Source organism: Scomber japonicus, chromosome 16 (genome assembly GCF_027409825.1).
Source record: "Scomber japonicus isolate fScoJap1 chromosome 16, fScoJap1.pri, whole genome shotgun sequence".
In the NCBI taxonomy this organism is placed as follows: Eukaryota; Metazoa; Chordata; class Actinopteri; order Scombriformes; family Scombridae; genus Scomber; species Scomber japonicus.
Window position 1 is genome coordinate 3,051,032 of NC_070593.1, and position 18,260 is coordinate 3,069,291.

The 18,260-nt window shown below is 37.6% G+C and overlaps 1 protein-coding gene and 2 long non-coding RNA genes across 4 annotated transcripts in view; 2 read left to right on the plus strand and 1 right to left on the minus strand.

Annotated features, from left to right (window-relative positions):
• Nucleotides 1-5,112, plus strand: part of zfyve21 (zinc finger, FYVE domain containing 21) — a 19,730-nt gene extending 14,618 nt beyond the window's left edge. The window contains exons 6-8 of one of the 2 annotated variants that reach the window (XM_053335998.1): nt 862-915; nt 3,359-3,489; nt 4,015-5,112. In XM_053335998.1, coding sequence (XP_053191973.1) covers nt 862-915; nt 3,359-3,489; nt 4,015-4,050 — 221 coding nt within the window. In that variant the 3' untranslated portion in view covers nt 4,051-5,112. The remainder of the gene's footprint in view (nt 1-861; nt 916-3,358; nt 3,490-4,014) is intronic. The other variant, XM_053335997.1, reaches the window with a different exon arrangement.
• A 522-nt stretch (nt 5,113-5,634) lies between these two features.
• On the minus strand, nt 5,635-7,951 carry LOC128375558 (uncharacterized). Its single transcript, XR_008323087.1, has 3 exons — nt 7,907-7,951; nt 7,227-7,701; nt 5,635-6,112 (listed from the first exon to the last, which is right to left on the minus strand). It is a non-coding gene; the product is annotated as an uncharacterized LOC128375558 (long non-coding RNA).
• A 7,185-nt stretch (nt 7,952-15,136) lies between these two features.
• Nucleotides 15,137-17,491, plus strand: LOC128375901 (uncharacterized). The gene is made up of 6 exons (XR_008323108.1): nt 15,137-15,149; nt 15,394-15,450; nt 16,103-16,150; nt 16,250-16,312; nt 16,463-16,516; nt 17,398-17,491. It is a non-coding gene; the product is annotated as an uncharacterized LOC128375901 (long non-coding RNA).
• Nucleotides 17,492-18,260: the final 769 nt, after the last annotated feature.

Consider the following 18,260-nt stretch of genomic DNA (forward strand, 5'->3'; position numbering starts at 1 on the left):
CACAGAGTGAGATTCTTTTGAAAAAAGAAGATGATTACATTAGGGTCAATGGGGACAGGTATTGCCGCCGGTCTCGCCCCCCCCCCCCGTTTAAATTTAGTGCAGCCCCCGCCTGTCAAAGTCACATTTTATGAATCCCAACACCTTTGTCTACATTTTGGCCAAAAATTATTTGTCTCCTTTTTACGGTTTGGCCGTGAGCTCGAGTCAAAAATAAAAATTAAGGTTATTTTTTACTGCTTCTCACACTCAAGCTAACTGACGCTCCACTCTAACTTTTAAGAAAAAGTGATTTCCACTCCTCGTTTGACGGCTCATAGTTTGACAAGTTTACATGTTATGTAAAAACAGTTTGGTATTTCTCGAGAGAGCACAAGTTTTCCTCCGTTTTAAAGTTTGAATCACGTTTCTACCTGCACGTATGAGAGAGCTAAGTGACTCTGAAAAAAGGTGAAATTTTGTGGATTTAAAAAAAAATGTCCATTCATTTCCAATGGGGAATTATGCTCAGTTTTTTTGGGAATAAGTTTGGGAAAAATTGGAATTTCAACACCGAAAGTCATAGCACCTCTTTCCTGATCGAGCCGCACGTTTTGATGTATATATTGTCGGGGTTTTCTCAAAGCTTTGCACCCGTGGCACTAATAAAAACATTTGAGTTCATTACTTCTGTTTATGGTTAAATGAGCTGAGACGTTTTCTACTGGATCCACAAACCAGCCGACTAGTTTCTGAATTAACACTTAAAAGTCTGTTTGATCTTTTCTCTGAACTAACATTAACACACTCTTTCTCCTCTGCTGCTTTCACACTCTGCTCTTCCTCCTCTTCCTCCTCCTCTTCCTCTTCTCACTGGCTCAGAGAATGACATTCACACTTACACCAGTCTGCTGGACAGTCAGTGTATCTCTGAAGGTTAGCGTCCGTCTGTCTCATCGTTGTCTCTCCTCCTTTTTTTTTTTCTTTTTTTAATCTGATGTAATTTCTCTTCTTTTTGCATCTGTCTGCATGAAGCTGCATGAAAATATAACTGTTCTTCGTGTTTATGCCTCGTGCACTAAACACTCGTTCACACAGATTCATTCTCACAAGTTAAAAGTGTACGAGAGATTTATGAGAACTTATGAGAACTTACCGCATTCATTAATTTTCTCGTATTTAGGATTTTCTCTTAAGTACGAACAAAATCTATGAATGATACATCAACCTGCCGTTCAAAGCAATAAAACTTGACTTGTTAACTAATGGATTCATAACTTTAAAGACATTTAGAGTCGTAATATATAAATTACATGGTGACATTAACCTGTATGTAGAAGTATAACTTTTAGTAGTAAAGTATCGTTCATTTAAATTGGCCGTTGAAATGAGGATAAATAAGGTTTGGCAAGATGAGCAATTCAAAAATGTCTTTAAGATAGTTATAAAAGCAGCATCAGGTTTGTTAAAATGTACATTTAGTATTTTTGTTGGTTTTATATCATTTAAATGACATTTGCACCATTTTTTTTTTTTTTTGCAACCAAAAGTAAGACTGAATGCTCCTGAAAATGTCAAATGGTGTAACCACAAAAGAATGATAAATATTAAATATTTTATCACCTACAGTGTATTTAAGTGGACTTATACTAATAATGACTGTAAATGTTTCCTGGTCTCCATGGTTACCCAGATTAAATGTAATATTTAGAACAATAGTATTCCATTATCTTTATTTAACCCTCCTGCTGTCCTCGAGTCAAGGAAGGAAGGGAAGGAGGAAGAAGGAAGGAGGGAGGGAGGAAAGAAAGAGAGAAGGAGATAAGGGAGGAAGGAGGGAAGGAAAGGAAGGAGGGAGGGAGGAAAGAAGGAGAGAATGAGGTATGGAAGGAAGAAGGAAGGAAAGGAGGGAAGAAAAAGAGAGAAGGAGGGAGAAGGAAGGAAGGAAGGAAGGAGGTAAGGAAGGAAAAGAGGGAGGGAGGAAGGAAGAAGGAAGGAAGGGAAGGAGGAAGAAGGAAGGAAAGAGGGAGGAAAGAAAGAGAGAAGGAGGTAAGGAAGGAAAGGAGGAAGGGAGGAAGGAGGGAAGAAAAGGAAGGAGGGAGGAAAGAAGGAGAGAATGTGGTATGGAAGGAAAGGAGGGAAGGAAAAGAGAGAAGGAGGTAAGGAAGGAAAGGGAGAAAGGAGGGAGGAGGAAGAAGGAAGGAAGGAGGTAAGGAAGGAAAGGAGGGAGGGAGGGAGGAAGGAAGGATGTGAGATCATGCCAAACTAGTTGATATGATGTTAGGTAGGAAGGAAGGAAGGAAGGAAGGAAGGAAGGAAGGAAGGAAGGAAGGAAGGAAGGAAGGTGTTTTATTGACTATTTACTGTTTTTAAGCAAGTTGAATTATTTGGTACAAAGTTTTTATGGTTACACCACTTAGACATTTTTACCATAATCCTCTAATATATTCTCTCTAAATGGATTAAAAGCAGAAATTTGATGCTGGGTCCACAAAATAAGAATGTGTGAAGTTATTCATACGTTTATTTTCATATTTTAACCCTTTAAATTAGCCATTGACTCGTCTGTGTCTCAAAGAAATGAAACTGATTGTAATCCTTCATCATCATGTGGTTGTTTGATCATTTTGAATCCAGTTTCTCTCATCGTGTGTTTTTATGTTCATTTATCAAGTTATGAAAAGCATGAAGGAGCATTTTCATTCTTGTCTCATTGATTTCAATCATTTTCATTTTTGCTCCTCTGACATCTGTTGCATGTATTTATCATTTATTTAAACATGTTGTTATTGATACTGTTGAGAAGTCTGAATTTGATCTCATGGGAAAAATAGTTTCTTGACTTGATTTTCAGTTTTGATTTGTTCATTTTCTTTTTCCCTTTTTTATTATCATTATTATTATTATTATTATTGAACCTGGTCTTTGGTTATTGTATTGTATTAATGTTATTTGAGAAAAAGGCTCATAGTTCAATGTGTTTGTATGTGTGTGTGTGGGTGTGTGTGTCTGTCTCTCTGTGTCTCTGTGTTTGTGTTTGTGTGTGTGTGTGTGTGTCTGTCTCTGTGTGTCTCTGTGTTTGTGTGTGTCTGTGTGTCTGTGTGTCTGTCTCTGTGTGTCTCTGTGTTTGTGTGTGTCTGTGTGTCTGTGTGTCTGTGTGTGTGTGTCTCTCTGTGTCTGTGTGTGTCTGTGTGTGTGTGTGTGTGTGTCTGTTTGTCTGTGTGTGTGTGTGTGTGTGTCTGTGTGTGTGTGTGTCTCTCTGTGTCTGTGTGTCTGTGTCTTTCTGTGTCTGTGTGTGTGTGTTTGTGTGTGTGTGTCTTTCCGTGTGTGTGTGTCTGTGTGTGTGTGTGTGTCTCTTTCCGTGTCTCTGTGTGTGTAGGAGGAACATCGAGGGCTAGCGGTATGCTCCTCCACTACAAACCGATGGGCTCTCAGGACGCTCAGCAGCTCCGCATGGAGGCAGCAGACGATAAGAAAGTGGCCTCGCTGTGGTTGGCTGCAATGCACAAGGTGGAATAAAACACTCACACACTATAAAGACACCTCTTTATTATTGCACATGAAGAAAAAAATACATTAGACAGATTTGTTTTTTAGATTTAAGAAAAGAAAACAATAACTAACAAAAGAGAAATGTGCAGAAGGAGCCAATTAAACCCTCTAAAGGCTCGACAGGTGTTCCTCCTATTGTGAGACAAACAATATAAAAACTTAGGAGCTGAGTTAGCAGCAGAAAGCTCTCAGACGTAGCGTCCATGTTTCTGGTAGAGGTGGTGACTTTGATTGACAGGTGACACTTGGTAGGGGGCGGGGCTTCAGCGTTTGGGAGCAGAGAAAGAGGCTGATTTTTACACAACTTTGAAGCCTAATTTCATATATTTGGCGATTTTTTTTAATCATTCAAATTTGGCAGGGTAGTTAACAACACACTTTTCTGTGGTATGTTAAACTCAGAACACATATTTATTCTTACTTTACCCTTTAACTTTAAGCTTCCTGCATTAACTCTCGTCTTTAACTTCGTCTCTTCTGCAGGCGGCCAAACTTCTGTATGAAGCTCGGGATCAGTGACGTGAAGACTGAAGCCAGAGGCAGCACACACCCAAGTGTTTTCTAACCTCTCTCTCTCTCTCTCTCTCTCTCTCTCTCTCTCTCTCTCTCTCTCTCTCTCTCTCTCTCCCTCTCGTGGATTTTTTTTAACGCCAGTTCTTGATTCTTCTGCTTTATCCGTCTGATCCGGTTTTCCCTCATCCGTTCTCTTGATACCAGTTTATTCTTATCATGGTAATTTTTTGCAAAGAAAAGAAAAATGTTTATAGAAAGAAAGAAACAAAAAAACTAAAAAAAAACACTTTATTACCTCCTATAACGAATACTTTGTACATCATGTTTACCACAACCGCTGTCGGAGGGTTGTCGTAATTATTTTTCACATTTACATCTCAGAGAGTTCTTTAATCCTCTTTGATTTATTACGCAGCGTTAATGTTTCTAAACCCAGCGGGAGAAAGAAGCTCCACATCATCGGTTCATATCTGCTGATGTTGGAAAGTTTCTCATTTAATTCCTGGTTGATATTTTTTCAGATTTGAGCCGTTTTCATTCGCCAGGTAATCCAATTTTTTTTTTATATATATATATAGTTTACCTTTGTTGTTCTGCACAGACGTCGACCCTTTTTTGGACGTTATAACATCCATGAAACGCGACCTTTCCTTTCAGAAACCATTTTCAGATGAAGGCACAGTTTGTTCAAAGTTTAAATGACGACACGGTAATTTTATACTGCTGCTCTTTAATTTAAGTTACTCATCGAAGTAATGAGACACTTTATTTTCTTTTTTTACTTTCATTTCACTAACCCTGCTCCTCCTCACACATTAGCTTAAAGGTTAAAGGTTGAATATCTCGTTTTAAGGACCTTTCAAAATAAAAGAGGCTTCATGGTTTAATCAGATTGAACTCAGACCTTCCAGATGAAGCATTTAAGTTTTCCTCTAACAGGAACTAAACCACCAATAACCTGCAACTTCTCATAACTGGAACTCACATGTTGTAAAGCTTTGACTTTAGATTCTGATTTGTGTGTTTCCACTGATTTATGGCAAATATTCAGAGCATCCAAGACAGGAAACAGACATCCAAGACAGGAAAAATGAGTCAAAATTTATATCAAACATGAAATAATTTGACTCATTTTTGACAATTCTCCTTCATGTTTGATATAAATTGACCAATTTTAGACATTTTCCTTTCATCTTTAATATAAATGGATTAATTTTTTATCATTTTTCTTGCATGTTTTATAGAAATTGACTAATTTTTGACATTTTTATATAAAAAATGGAGGAAAAATGTCAAAAATTAGTCCATTTCTATCAAACATGCACGAAAAATGATAAAAAATTAATCAATTTATATTAAAGATGAAAGAAAAATGTCAGAAATTAGTCAATTTATATCAAACATGAAATAAATTGACTCATTTTTGACAATTCTCCTTCATGTTTGATATTAACTGACTAATTTTTGACATTTTTATATCAAAGATAGAAGAAAAATGTCAAAAATTAGTCCAAATTTATATCAAAGACGAAGCACAAATGTCAAAAAGTAGTCAACTTATATCAAAAATGCAAGAAAAATTATAAAAATTAATCAATTTATAATAAAGATGAAAGAAAAATGTCTAAAATTAGCCAGTTAATATCAAACATAAAGCCGTACGGTGGAAACAAAAAAGCAGAAACTGTGTCAATAGCTGCACGTTAAAGTTTCAGGTTATTGAGTTATAAACTAGAAAAGGCCTCTCACTAAGATTAAAGGACTAATTCACTTTAAAAAACCCTTTAACACAATTAGAAACAGCTGTGTGTGACGAGCCTGTCGGGTATTATATTATATTATTTTAAGCCTTCTTTAATATTATACAGAGAAAAGAAGCACAGAGAGAGTTTTTTATACAACCAGAGGAGCAGAAATGTATTTAATGACAAAATACTGAAATATAAAAGACGTATATAAGTCTGTAAAAGATCGATCGACTGTCATCACAGTTTTAGAGTAAAAGAGATAAAAAGGTGTTTCTGTTTCTTCTCTGCTCTCCTGCTTCAAGTATTTACAGATTTAAACTCTTCAGGCTTCAGAGCTTCAGAGTCTAAAGGCTCATTTATGCTCAACGATGATGTTTCCGTCACTGCTCTCATACTTCCATGAGTCCTTTATGATGGTGTGGATGTTAACCGATACGTCCACCAGGGGGCAGCACAGAGTCAGAAACAATACATCCACCAGGGGGCAGCGCAGAGTCAGAAACAATATGTCCACCAGGGGGCAGCATAGAGTCAGAAACAATACATCCACCAGGGGGCAGCATAGAGTCAGAAACAATACATCCACCAGGGGGCAGCACAGAGTCAGAAACAATACATCCACCAGGGAGGCAACACAGAGTCAAAAACAATATGTCCACCAGGGGGCAGCACAGAGTCATTAAACAATACATCCACCAGGGGGCAGCACAGAGTCAGAAACAATACGTCCACCAGGGGGCAGCACAGAGTCAGAAACAAACATGGCGACTGTGGAGGAGATATTGATAATGTTCCTCTTGTTTAAACTTCCTGTCGTCCTCCCGGGTCAAATTCACCCCGTCTGTTTCTTCTGTCTGTCCTTCCTCCCTCCTTCTCTCTTTCTTTCCTCCCGTCTACCTTCCTTCCATCCTTCCTTCTTTCCTCCGTCCTTCCTTCGTCCCTCCCTTCATTTCTCCCTTCCTCTTTTCCTTTCTCCCTCCCTCCCTCCTTCCTTCTTTCCTCCCTCCCTCCCTCCTACCTTCCTTCCTTCCTCCTTTCCTTCCTTCTTCCCTCCCTTCCATCATTCCTTCCTCCCTCCCTCCCTCCTTTCCTCCCTTCCTCCTTTCCTTCCTTCCTTCCTCCCTTCCTTCCTTGACTCGAGGACAACAGGAGGGTTAAAGTTTTCTAACCAACTCGCAAAACCTTTCCCCTAAAAGTTCCTCCATTGTTATTTCTTCTTCGTGTCTCACTAGAGCTACGTATCGAGTAGTGACAGCAACACTGCCCCCCCCCCCTCCCCCCATGGTTTCTGGTGGTACTGCACCGTTTGGTCCGTATCCGTAAGCTTTATGGAAACGTGCAGAAATACGGACGAAATGAACGCAGAGCACGGACAGAAGGCTCCGTCTGTATCCGTATTTAACGTTGAGCATAAATGAGCCTTTGGGAAGAAACTACAGACTGTTCACTGATTCTAGTGACGTATAAACACACACACACACACACACACACACACACACACACACATAAATAAATGCTTTAAATGTAGTTTCATGTATTGGAAGTTTTGTATGAGCTATTTTGTTAAATATTCCTACTTTAACACGTAATTACATACTTTTTAAAGCTGAATTATAGTTTTTGTAACACTTATATACATTATACAGTAATTCCTTTTGTCTTTTATTTCCTCTTTTTATTTTATTTTGTATGTTTTTTTTGGTGACGTTAATGTGCCGAGTCATAGCTTGGACCTTGTTGAGTTCAGGTTGAGTTTGATGAGTTTTTCTGTCGCTGTAGCAGGTTAGATAACCCTCATGTTGTGCTCCCGGGTCAAATTGACCCCATCTCTTTTGACTGTTCCTCACTTCCTTTCTTGTCTCCTTACTTCCTTCCTCTTTTCCTCCTTCCTTCCTTCCTTCCTTCCTTCCTTCCGGTCCTTCTCTCCTTCCTTCCTTCCTCTTTTCCTCCTTCCTCATTCCTTCTTTTCCTCCTTCCTTCCTCATTTCCTTTTTTCTAACTTCCTTCCTTCCTTTTTTCCTCTCCTTCCTTCCTTCCTTCCTCGTTCCTTTTTTCCTCTCCTTCCTTCCTTCCTCTTTTCCTCCTTCCTTCCTTCCTCATTCCTTTTTTCTAACTTCCTTCCTTCCTTCCTTCCTCTTTTCCTCCTTCCTTCCTTCCTCATTCCTTCCTTCCTTCCTTCCTCATTCCTTCTTTCCTCTCCTTCCTTCCTTCCTTCCTTGACCTGAGCACAGCAGGAGGGTTAACATGCTTTTTTTTATGAGGACCTATTCTAAAAACATCAACGTGCTTTAGACAGAGTGAGAAAATAGTCGTTAAACTTCTGATAGTTAGCTTCAGTTTGTGCTTCTCTACGTTAACGTTACAGCCGAGTCGCAGAGACGAGATTCAGGGTTTTTTATTCCTTTAAAAACAAATACAGAAAAACCAAGAATGTCACTTCAAAGACTATTTTAATAATCTGGATGACAAAAAAATTCAATTTGCTGCATTATTAAAATATTCTTTAACCAATTTTGTAAGATATAAAATAACACCAATATAACTGATAATGTAGATCACTGGAAATGTCATAAATCCAAGTTTAGTGTGTTATATTCTCAGTTTTAATTGTTTTTTTAATCTATATTAATTTTATTTTATATTTTCTTCTCTCTGTGAGCAAAAGGAAAGGAGATGCTTCTTTTTTTTAGTTTTATTAAATTTATTACAACAATATTTCAACAAAAATACACATATAACATGAACTACAATGCACAGAGTCTGACAAATACACTAAAACAAAACATATACATAAAAAAATGTACAATAATGTTAAACACACAACAAATAATATAACTAAAGATCTTGTTTAATTTAAATATTTTTCTTTATTTGTCAGAAATTGATGTGAAAATACCAAATTTAATAGATATTTTTTAATGGTTATAATAAGGCTTAATATTAAACCATTAAAAGTCAAATAATTAGAGAGCTGAAACCATCAGATGTGTCATTTATAGCTACCATCTATGTGTGTTTAACCCTTAAATAGCCAGGAATGTGAAAATGAGTGTTTATCGTGGTGCACATTGCCTGTTTGAGGGTTGAGTAAACAGAGCTGCAGCCTTAGAAACACATTCAGTTCATTCAGATGATTTGAGGCGTGACGGCTTTGAGTTCAAACACTAAAGATATTTATTTAACCTTAACCTTTTTGCACTCAAGTGTAACGAAAACAGACGAGAAGCACAAACTGAATCAATCTGTTGACGTCTTTATATTTTAAAAGAAGAAGAAAAGAAAAGACAGTGAAGTTAAGTTTCCTTCCTGATTCAGACGTGAAGCTTTGTTAGCATTTAGCCGCACAATGCTAAAACTACAAAACATCACGTTGAAGGTAATTCAGTTCATTTTTTTTAATTCAAACATGTAAAAATTGGAAAAAAATTATAAAAAGATAAGCATTAAGTTAAATATTAAATTGTTAAAACACTCAAATATTTTGTGATAGTGCCCACAAAAATGTTTCGAAACTCAAAAATTCAAAAATTTTAGGTAATTTTGGCTCCGTAACACATTTATAATCTTTTTAAAAAATACTGACACACTTCTTGTATTTGTGAATTTAAGTATGGCTTTAAATTCATTGTAGTGTCTCAACTTAATGTCACCTTACTAGCATTTTTTAAAGGGCCTTCAGCTGTATCTCATGGTCTTCATGGTTGTCATCTCGCTACCGATCGCCGTACGGTTAAATTTTAGGCGATAACAGGAAGTCGAAAAAGGGATTTTACGCAAAATGACAACTGAGTAAACTTCCACTTACTGAAGAAGCCCAGTGAGTTGCGGTCGAAAGCCGATCAGCTGCCAAACTATTCGATTAATCGCAAACTATTTATTGATAATCGATTAATCGTTTTCGTGACTCCAGCTTCTCAAATGTGAATTTTTTTTTTGAGGTTTCTTTTTAAGTTGTCTGTTTTTTGGGGTTTTGGATTTTCTTTTTTTCCCGCCACTTTCGGACCAATTGAAGGAAACTAATCAACAGACTAATTGATAAAGAAAGTAATTATTAGCTTCAGACCTTTTTATATATATAAATGTGAAGTTGTATTTGAGTTGCTAACACTATAGAGAGATTACAATTGTGTGTCTTCCCCGATTTTTTTTTTTTTTTTTTTTTCTCTCAGCTGGACGACAAGAAGTAAAAGTTTGATTCCCTTCTTTATTCGGGAATATCCGATGATCCGTTTGTCTGCCTTTATGACCTTCGCGTCGCACCTCCTCACCTCCACTTTGTGACATAAAAGTTTTATTTTTATACGCTGCTCACCTAAGAATTAAAAAAAAAAAAATCACAAGTCGTAATCCGGTTCGAGGCTTTCAGAAGAGCTGGTAAGGGGAGGGAAGGGAAGGGGAGGGGGGGTTGTGAGGTTTTGTGGTCACTCTTAATGTTTTCTCAGAGATTTTACATTCACAAAAATGTCACGTTTTTTACAAAGTTTTCCCCCGTTATGCCGATGTTTGTGGTGGTGTAAAGACGTGAGGGCTGCACAGCGGTGAATCACAACCTGAAATCATTTCCCTCTTTTAATTCCTCTTTTTTTTTGACCATCTACTGCATTTTTTTACACTTATAAAAACACTAAAACTTATTAAACATGCTAAAATGGCTCATCTCTTACAGGCTGAGTCTTAATATCTAAATCAGATTGGTTATATTAGCAGTTGTGTTCATTTAAAATTAGAAAAACAGGGAAATTTTGCCTGTTTCATTGAATATAATAGTTTATATCAATAGATGCAGTTCACTTCTCCAACTTTATATATTGTGAGGTTACTAGTTAAACTAATTCAAACTACATCACAGTAAAACTCAGGCTGTGATGTCACTGATTGACTGTGCAGCTCTTACAGTCTGTCCTCAGTTAAAATGTGATGAAGAGTTTGTGTTGTAAGTTTGCACTTTTGTGTGTGACGTCACCAAGTCGAGTCAGCCAGTGTTTGTACCTGCACTTTATGGCCTCCCTGGTTATTACTGTCCTTTTTATCCCACTGCTTCGTTTATTACGCCGAAAATGAAACACTTCTTCATCCTCTTTGTTGGATTATTCTGCTGAGAATAAAATCAAGTGTTTGTATATGTTTGTTGTGCTGTTTATGTCATTTTTTGGGGGAGGAAAGGGAAACATAGATTGGTGTTAAAATGTGAGATGAAAGTGATTTATTCATCAAACCAGCTTCTTGAGGAACTTTTACTCTCATATATACAATTCATGCTTCAAGATAACATGATTTAACCCCGAATTGCTTTAATTTTATGGCCATAACTCAATTATATTGGAACCAATTCACATCTGCCTTAACATTCATGCATTTGACAGTATGACCGTAATAATAATTGTACTAATAAGGTTTTAGTTGGTACATGGAGACCACCTGCTACACATTATCAGTATGATGTAGATTGAAAAACTGGTGTCAGTAGACGAAGTTACTTAATCTGCTTCTTATGGAATTAGTTGTCATTAGATAAATACACCAAGACTACGTTTACACGTGCCCGGCTATTTTCATAAACGGACATTTCATCTTCTCCGTTTACAAAAAAAACTGCGTGCACACCAGTCTGTTTTCAGAAAAGTTTCCGTTCACACTAACCCGTGTATATATGCCGTCAAGAGCAGCTCAAGCCCACGCTCAGGAATCCCGCATAGCAGCAACAACAACAACAACGTCACTTCATTCCTCCACATAGTACAACACAAACACAAAGGGATTGCACCAGCATACACGTGACTGCTGTTCTGCATGCATGATCACCTTGTAAACAATGTCGTATTTAACTCAGGAGGAGTTTCTGGCTCCACAAATCTCCGTTTTTCTCTGTTTACATGCAAACGTGCAAACAGAGTTTTCCAAAATCTCCACTCTGGCCGGAGTTTTTAAAAAGCATCGTTTTCAGGGGCGAATTCTCCGTTTGCGTCTAAACGGAGGGTGCAAACGATGGTTAATGTCTCCGTTTTTAAAAATAACCGGGTACGTATAAACGGGGCCCAAGTCAGTTAAACTTCAGGGATATCAATCTGTCCATTTAGGAAGTACAAGTGATTGTGAATCAGTTTCAGCTGCTTTGCAAATGAAAAATGAAATGCAGGTGCAATGGAGGCAAAATCAAGACCCAACCCAAAAAGGGAATGGTTTTACATGTGGTGGCTGCAGAACGCTGCTTTCTCCTTCCTGACTGATTCTTCTCTAGTTTGTTGTTCTGCTAGTGTCCTTGTCACTACTGGTGGTATGAGGCGCTACGTTCAGCCCAATCAGGTGGCACAGGTAGCCACGGAGGTCTGTGTGACCCTCCCAAGGATATATGCCTTCCCAGACCGTCACAGACCCACCTCTAGACCGGTCTTGCTGGATGATGTCCCACACAGTGTAACATTCACCACGGCGCCTCCAGACTCTTTAACCTGTCACATGCTCTTCAGACTGAAGAGACCAAGGCGCCAATGGAGGACCTGCCGATTCTGGTGTTCTCTGAATGCCGATCGAGCAGCACGGTGCTGGGCAGGTGTGAAATCATTTGGGTCTAAATCATTGAGTGACTACAGTAAAACAGAGCTGAGCTAACACACCTCTCTCTCTCTCTCTCTCTCTCTCTGATCTCTCTGTGACCTCAACACACACACAACAACCCCGCCCTATGTGTGCACGTGCCTGCTGGGAAGAACATTTACAAGGAAACCCTACCCAAAAAGCAAGCATGACATGTCCAGGAGAGCAGAGAGAGAATGAGGTTTCCCTTACAACCCGCTGCAGGTTGTTAGTGAAACCCCATTGTGTCAGTTTGCACACTTCATTCCTGAAGACGGCATAACACCAAAACAAATAAGAAAGAACGAGGTGTTGAATTGACTGATTGACGTTTAATAACTTGATAATAATCTCTTCCTCATTTCTTGATTTTTAGGTGTAGCACTTGACTGAAAAACTGCGTCACATCATCTTTTAAAGGTATTGTTATCAACTTTTTTCCACTGTTGGACTGCAACAGTTGTCTTTGGCTCCTGTGATGCAGAGTGTTTCACCCTTTTAAAGGTATTGTAACTACATTTTTTATAAACTTTAATGAATCTTATTGCTGAAGCATTGAACTAATTTAAAAGAAACACTGATTTGCTTTAGAGCAGGAGTGTAAAGCTTATTTTATTTCAGCTTTACTGTAATAAACCATCGATTTACAAAACATGAACAGCCTGAACAATTGGTGCAATTTCAGATTATTTGGACAGAAGCTGCTGATTGATGTTTAATACATGCATGGTTTAGATATGAGCATGATTTTACAGTTTTCATAGTTTGCAAAGTCATCCAGTGATCCAGATTGGACCCCTTGGAGGACCACGGGCCATATGTTTGACTCCACTAGTTCAGTTTGACTTCTTGAGATAACGAGCTAGTACTAGCAGGTAGCAGCATAACGTGCCATTATCATTTTCTAAGAAGAAGAAGAAGAAGAAGAAGTTCCAGGCAGAAAACATCACAGCCCAATATGGGAATATTTAGACTCCGAACCTGCAGTAGATAAACGTTAAAGTGTGGTGATGACGAGTGATGGGAACATTTGGGGGATAAAAGCTAAAAGAGAAAAATCCCACTAATGTGAAAGTCCATTTCTGAAGCAGGAGACAGCAAACCTTACCTCAATGTCAGCATTAGTTCATCCTAATCAAGGCTTTCCTCCTAATATCTAAAAAACTAAAACTAAATAAAAACTCAACTAAAACTACTTCTTCACTTGTTAAACTCACTAAACTAAACTGAAATAAAAAATCAAACTGAAAAACTAAACCAAATAAAAACTAATGAAAATTTCAAAACTATAATAACCCTGGTGTGTGTGTGTGTGTGTGTGTGTGTGTGTGTGTGTGTGTGTGTGTGTGTGTGTGTGTGTGTTGTTTTCCAGCCCAAACTCCATTTCGCCCACAATGTCCAGTCGTTCACAATCATCACGGTAAGTCACCATCACGTAACTTTCTAATGTTAATGTGTATGTTGGTTAATGTGCTGCTTTGCTATGTGACCTTTATAGACAAGGAATAACTGTTCTTTGATTCAGTACATCTCTGGTTTCAGAGGTTTGTTTTGTTCGCTGATCATAGTCCAGCACTTGTTAACAGGTTTTTACTAAACTTTTGTTGGTTTAAAAATGCTCTTAACTGTCAGAGAGCTGTGATACTAAATTCTCCTCCATTATATGATTTCTCTGATGTATATCAGACATTGAAGAAGCAGAATTTTGCTTCAATTTCATCCAGTTTCCTTTTATTTCATAATATTATTATAACAATGATTATTACTTGTATATAGGCATGGGCCGGTATGAGATTCTGGCGGTATGATCACCATAAGAAAAAATATCACTGTTTCACGGTATTACAGTATAGCGATTACAGCTCTAAAATGTTCCTAAAAGGAAGAAAAATAAAGACAGACATGTTCATTTAACCTGAATCTGTAATGACAGTGTGAGGGGTCGTGATACTCTGACCTGCACCTTATGTCTTTGACCAGCACTTCCTGTCTCTGACCAGACTAATAACAGCTCATACCTCAGGAACGGTATGACAGAAAATTTGAAGGTTTCGGTTATCGTGGCTTTTTCAAATCGCGGTATAGCTTGAACACGGTTATCATCCCATGCCTACTTGTATATCTTCTATATCTTGTATACACACGTACACACTTTTCAATCATCCCCACCAGGGAAATGCACACACTGCAGTACCGTGTGTGACCTCTGGGGCGCACTAAAAGTCAGGAAAACCAGCTCTGTTGGTACCTTGCTTATTTTATCCAAAAAAACTGCACCAGGCATATCAGGAGGCTGTTTGCTATTGATTCCAAAGTTTGTGCATTGTACATGGAAGAATCAGTCCCCACGGGGTGAGTGATAAGTTAGGTTGTGGTCCCCACCAGGAAAACGCACACACACACACACACACACACACACACGTATATAGAATCAATTTCAATGTAATGCTTTTGAAGTGATTGAAATGTGTGTGTGTTGTTCACAGTAGATCCAGAGCCAAGCTAACCTCTGTTATCTGTCTGATTGTACAAAATATGATTGCTTACCAAAAAATTCAAATTTCAAAAAATAAAAGCATGAATGATCTGTTATCTCTCTGCTGAGAGATAACAACAGAGAGATATATCTACTTCAAAATTTCTGTTTATCCAACTGTTGACTTGATGATAAATGTTCTAATTTCTCACTCTGTTGGTTTTTCTTGTGTCTGTTAGAGTCTGGGGTTCCTCTGGATTCAAGGCTATTGAAGGGTCAATGGATTTTGGTATTGACAAAATAAAGAAGTAAGACCTTGCTAACAGTAAAATGTTACCCTATTGTTGAGTATTGCACACACACACATATACTGGTGCCAACTGTATGTAGTCTAAAGTACCGATATATCCTTTCCGTTGAAATGTGGGGATTGAACTTTCATAATAGACCAGCATCTCGTATTCGTACATTACAAGGAGCAGAATTTTGTTTCCATTTCCAATTATTTCACCCCTAATTATATATTATTATAACATTCATTATTACTTGCAGCCTGCCGGACTTCAAGAGGAACATTCAAATTGATTCAGTCCAGTCTTCCTTCAGTCAGTGAGTCAAACCTTTAACCTGTAAACGGGGCGATGATGTGATGTAACCCAGTGTCAATTGGTGTAACCAGTATGTTTTCATAAAAATCTGATTTTATATATAGGAAAATATATGTGAGCTAAAATGTGGAATAAATATAATCCACTTTTGTTTCGTAAAAAAAAAAAAAAAGGTGCATAATTTGTCGAAACTTGTAGTTTTTAGGAGATGTCCTGCTCAACATAACACATTAAAATTTAAATGTAGAAACACTCTGAAAAATATTCTTTTTATTTGATGTTTTAAAATGAAGTAATTATTAGCATAAGTCCACTTAAATACACTGTAGGTGGATAAAATATTTAATATGTATCATTCTTTTGTGGTTACACCATTTGACACTTTAAGCAGCATTCAGTCTTACTTTTGGTCAAAAAATGGTGCAAATGTCATTTCAAATGAAATAAAACCAACAAAAATACTAAATGTTCATAATAATAATTATTGCTTTTAAAACTTTTTTTTTATTGCTCATCTTACCAACCCTTATTTACATGTTTTATGAACTTTTTTGATACCTACTTCAAATTTGTGTTTATCCAACATTTGATGTGACTAGATGGTAAATGTTCTAATTTCTCTCTCGGGTTTCTTTTCTTTTTGTATCTGTCAGAGTTTCTGTGAACAGCTGGGGTTCCTCTGGATTAAAGTTTAATAAAAGGTATTTGTACAAGAAGCAGAATTTTGTTTCCATTTCAAGCTATTTCTTTTTATTTCATCCATATTTATATATAATCATAACAATGTTTTTTACTTGCAGCCAGCCGGACTTCAAGAAGGACTTTGAAACACCTGCTGATTCAGTCCTGTCTTCATTGAGTCGGTGAGCCTGTTTAACCTGTATACCTATACATTCCTTCACACAGTTTATGAACTTTTTTGATACCTTCTTCTGTGGCTATAGATGGTAAATGCTCTCATTTCTGTCACTCTGCTGGCTTTTCTTTTCTTCTGTGTGTGTCTTTGTGGACAGCGAGTCCCTGTATAAGATGTCGTCAAAAGAAGACAGGATGTACTTTTAAAAGAAGTAAGTAAGACTTTACAGTGAAATTTTTCTGTGTTATCTAATATTTCTTACACACACACACACACACACACACACACACACACACACACACACACACACACACAGTGACACAAGTAGTCTTATAGCTTTAAACTGAGTCTTCATGCTATGATTAATGATTCACATTAAGGGGACTTGCTTTTTGTCCCCATAAAGGAGGCTAATCCCCACAACATGAGGAATACCTACACACACACACACACACACACACACACACACACACACACACACACACACACACACACATATATGTATTCACATCTAGAAACAGGGCCTGAATTTCAGCTGATCAACAGGATTTTTCAGGTTTAAAGACTAACATTCTAGAGTCACAGCATTCTAGAGTCACAGCGTTCTAGAATCACAGCGTTCTAGAATCACAGCGTTCTAGAATCACAGTGTTCTGGAATCACAACGTTCTAGAATCACAACGTTCTGGAATCACAGCATTCTAGAATCACAACGTTCTAGAATCACAGCGTTCTAGAATCACAACATTCTAGAATCACAACATTCACCCTAATACAATATTTATTATATCACAGAAGGTTAAATTAGTGAATGCATTAATGAGAGAGAGAGAGAGAGAGAGAGATAGATCCTCAAGTAGTCTAAGTCTATAGCAGCATGAACTAGGAGCTGGTGCAAGACAAGCCTGGCCGGCCCTAACTACAAGCTTTATCAAGAAGGAAAGTTTTAAGCCTGTAAATGTAAATGTGTATAAAAATGGGCAAATGCCTTGAAAGTGAAAAATATGTTGAATATGATCTGTTAGAAACTAAAACATAAGAAACTGAAACTGTGCTGTACAAATTATTTTCTGTGTTGTTTTTTTTTATCAGAGGAAAAGAAGAGACGAGCTCCTCCACTGCAACAGGAAGCAAAGTCAACACACCCAACAATATCTGCTGCTGCTCTTCTGTTCTCAGCTCTTCCTCTCGTCTCCTTCATGTTCAGTAGAAAGAAGCATTTTTCTACTGCACTACATTACATGAGGGACATATAACACTTTTAGACTCCGTTAACCCTTCATGCACTACATATTTTTTCTTTGCATGCATTTATAAGTGTGTGTGTGATGTATGCTGTGACCCACACATGATTTTGAGCATTTTGTATTGACCCCGTCTGTTTGACCGTTCCTTCTTTCCTCCCTTCCTTCTTCCGTCTGTCCTTCCTCCTTCCCTCCTTCTCTCTTTCTTGAGCTATGAAAAAAGCTCAAAAACACAATAAAACTTTAATAATTCTGAAACTATGTTTTAAAGAGACTTTGTCCTCTCTGAGCTAATTCAGTCCAGGTAGGTGGTGCTATACTTTTATTATGACCAACTTTATTATTTCCTGGATTTTGTAACACCATAGTCCCTAAATCTATGAATAAAATACAGGACATGGGATTCAATCAAAAACATGTTAATGGTGGAGGACACCCTGGACCCCTTGTTTTGTGCTGTTATGATTCTCTAAGCTTTATCATTGCAGCGCCTGGTGTAAATATACTTTATACAGGTTAAAACACCACCTGTTGTATATTCAGCTGAATGAATCTCTATGAAGGCCCCCTGATCCTGTTTGGTGCTGTTTTCTATACCAGGCAGTGATGCTTCCTGTCAGGATGCTCTCGATGTTGCAGGAGTAGAAATTCAATAGTATTTAAGATTATATCTGGAATTTCCTCAAGCATCTGAGGGGATACAATATTTAT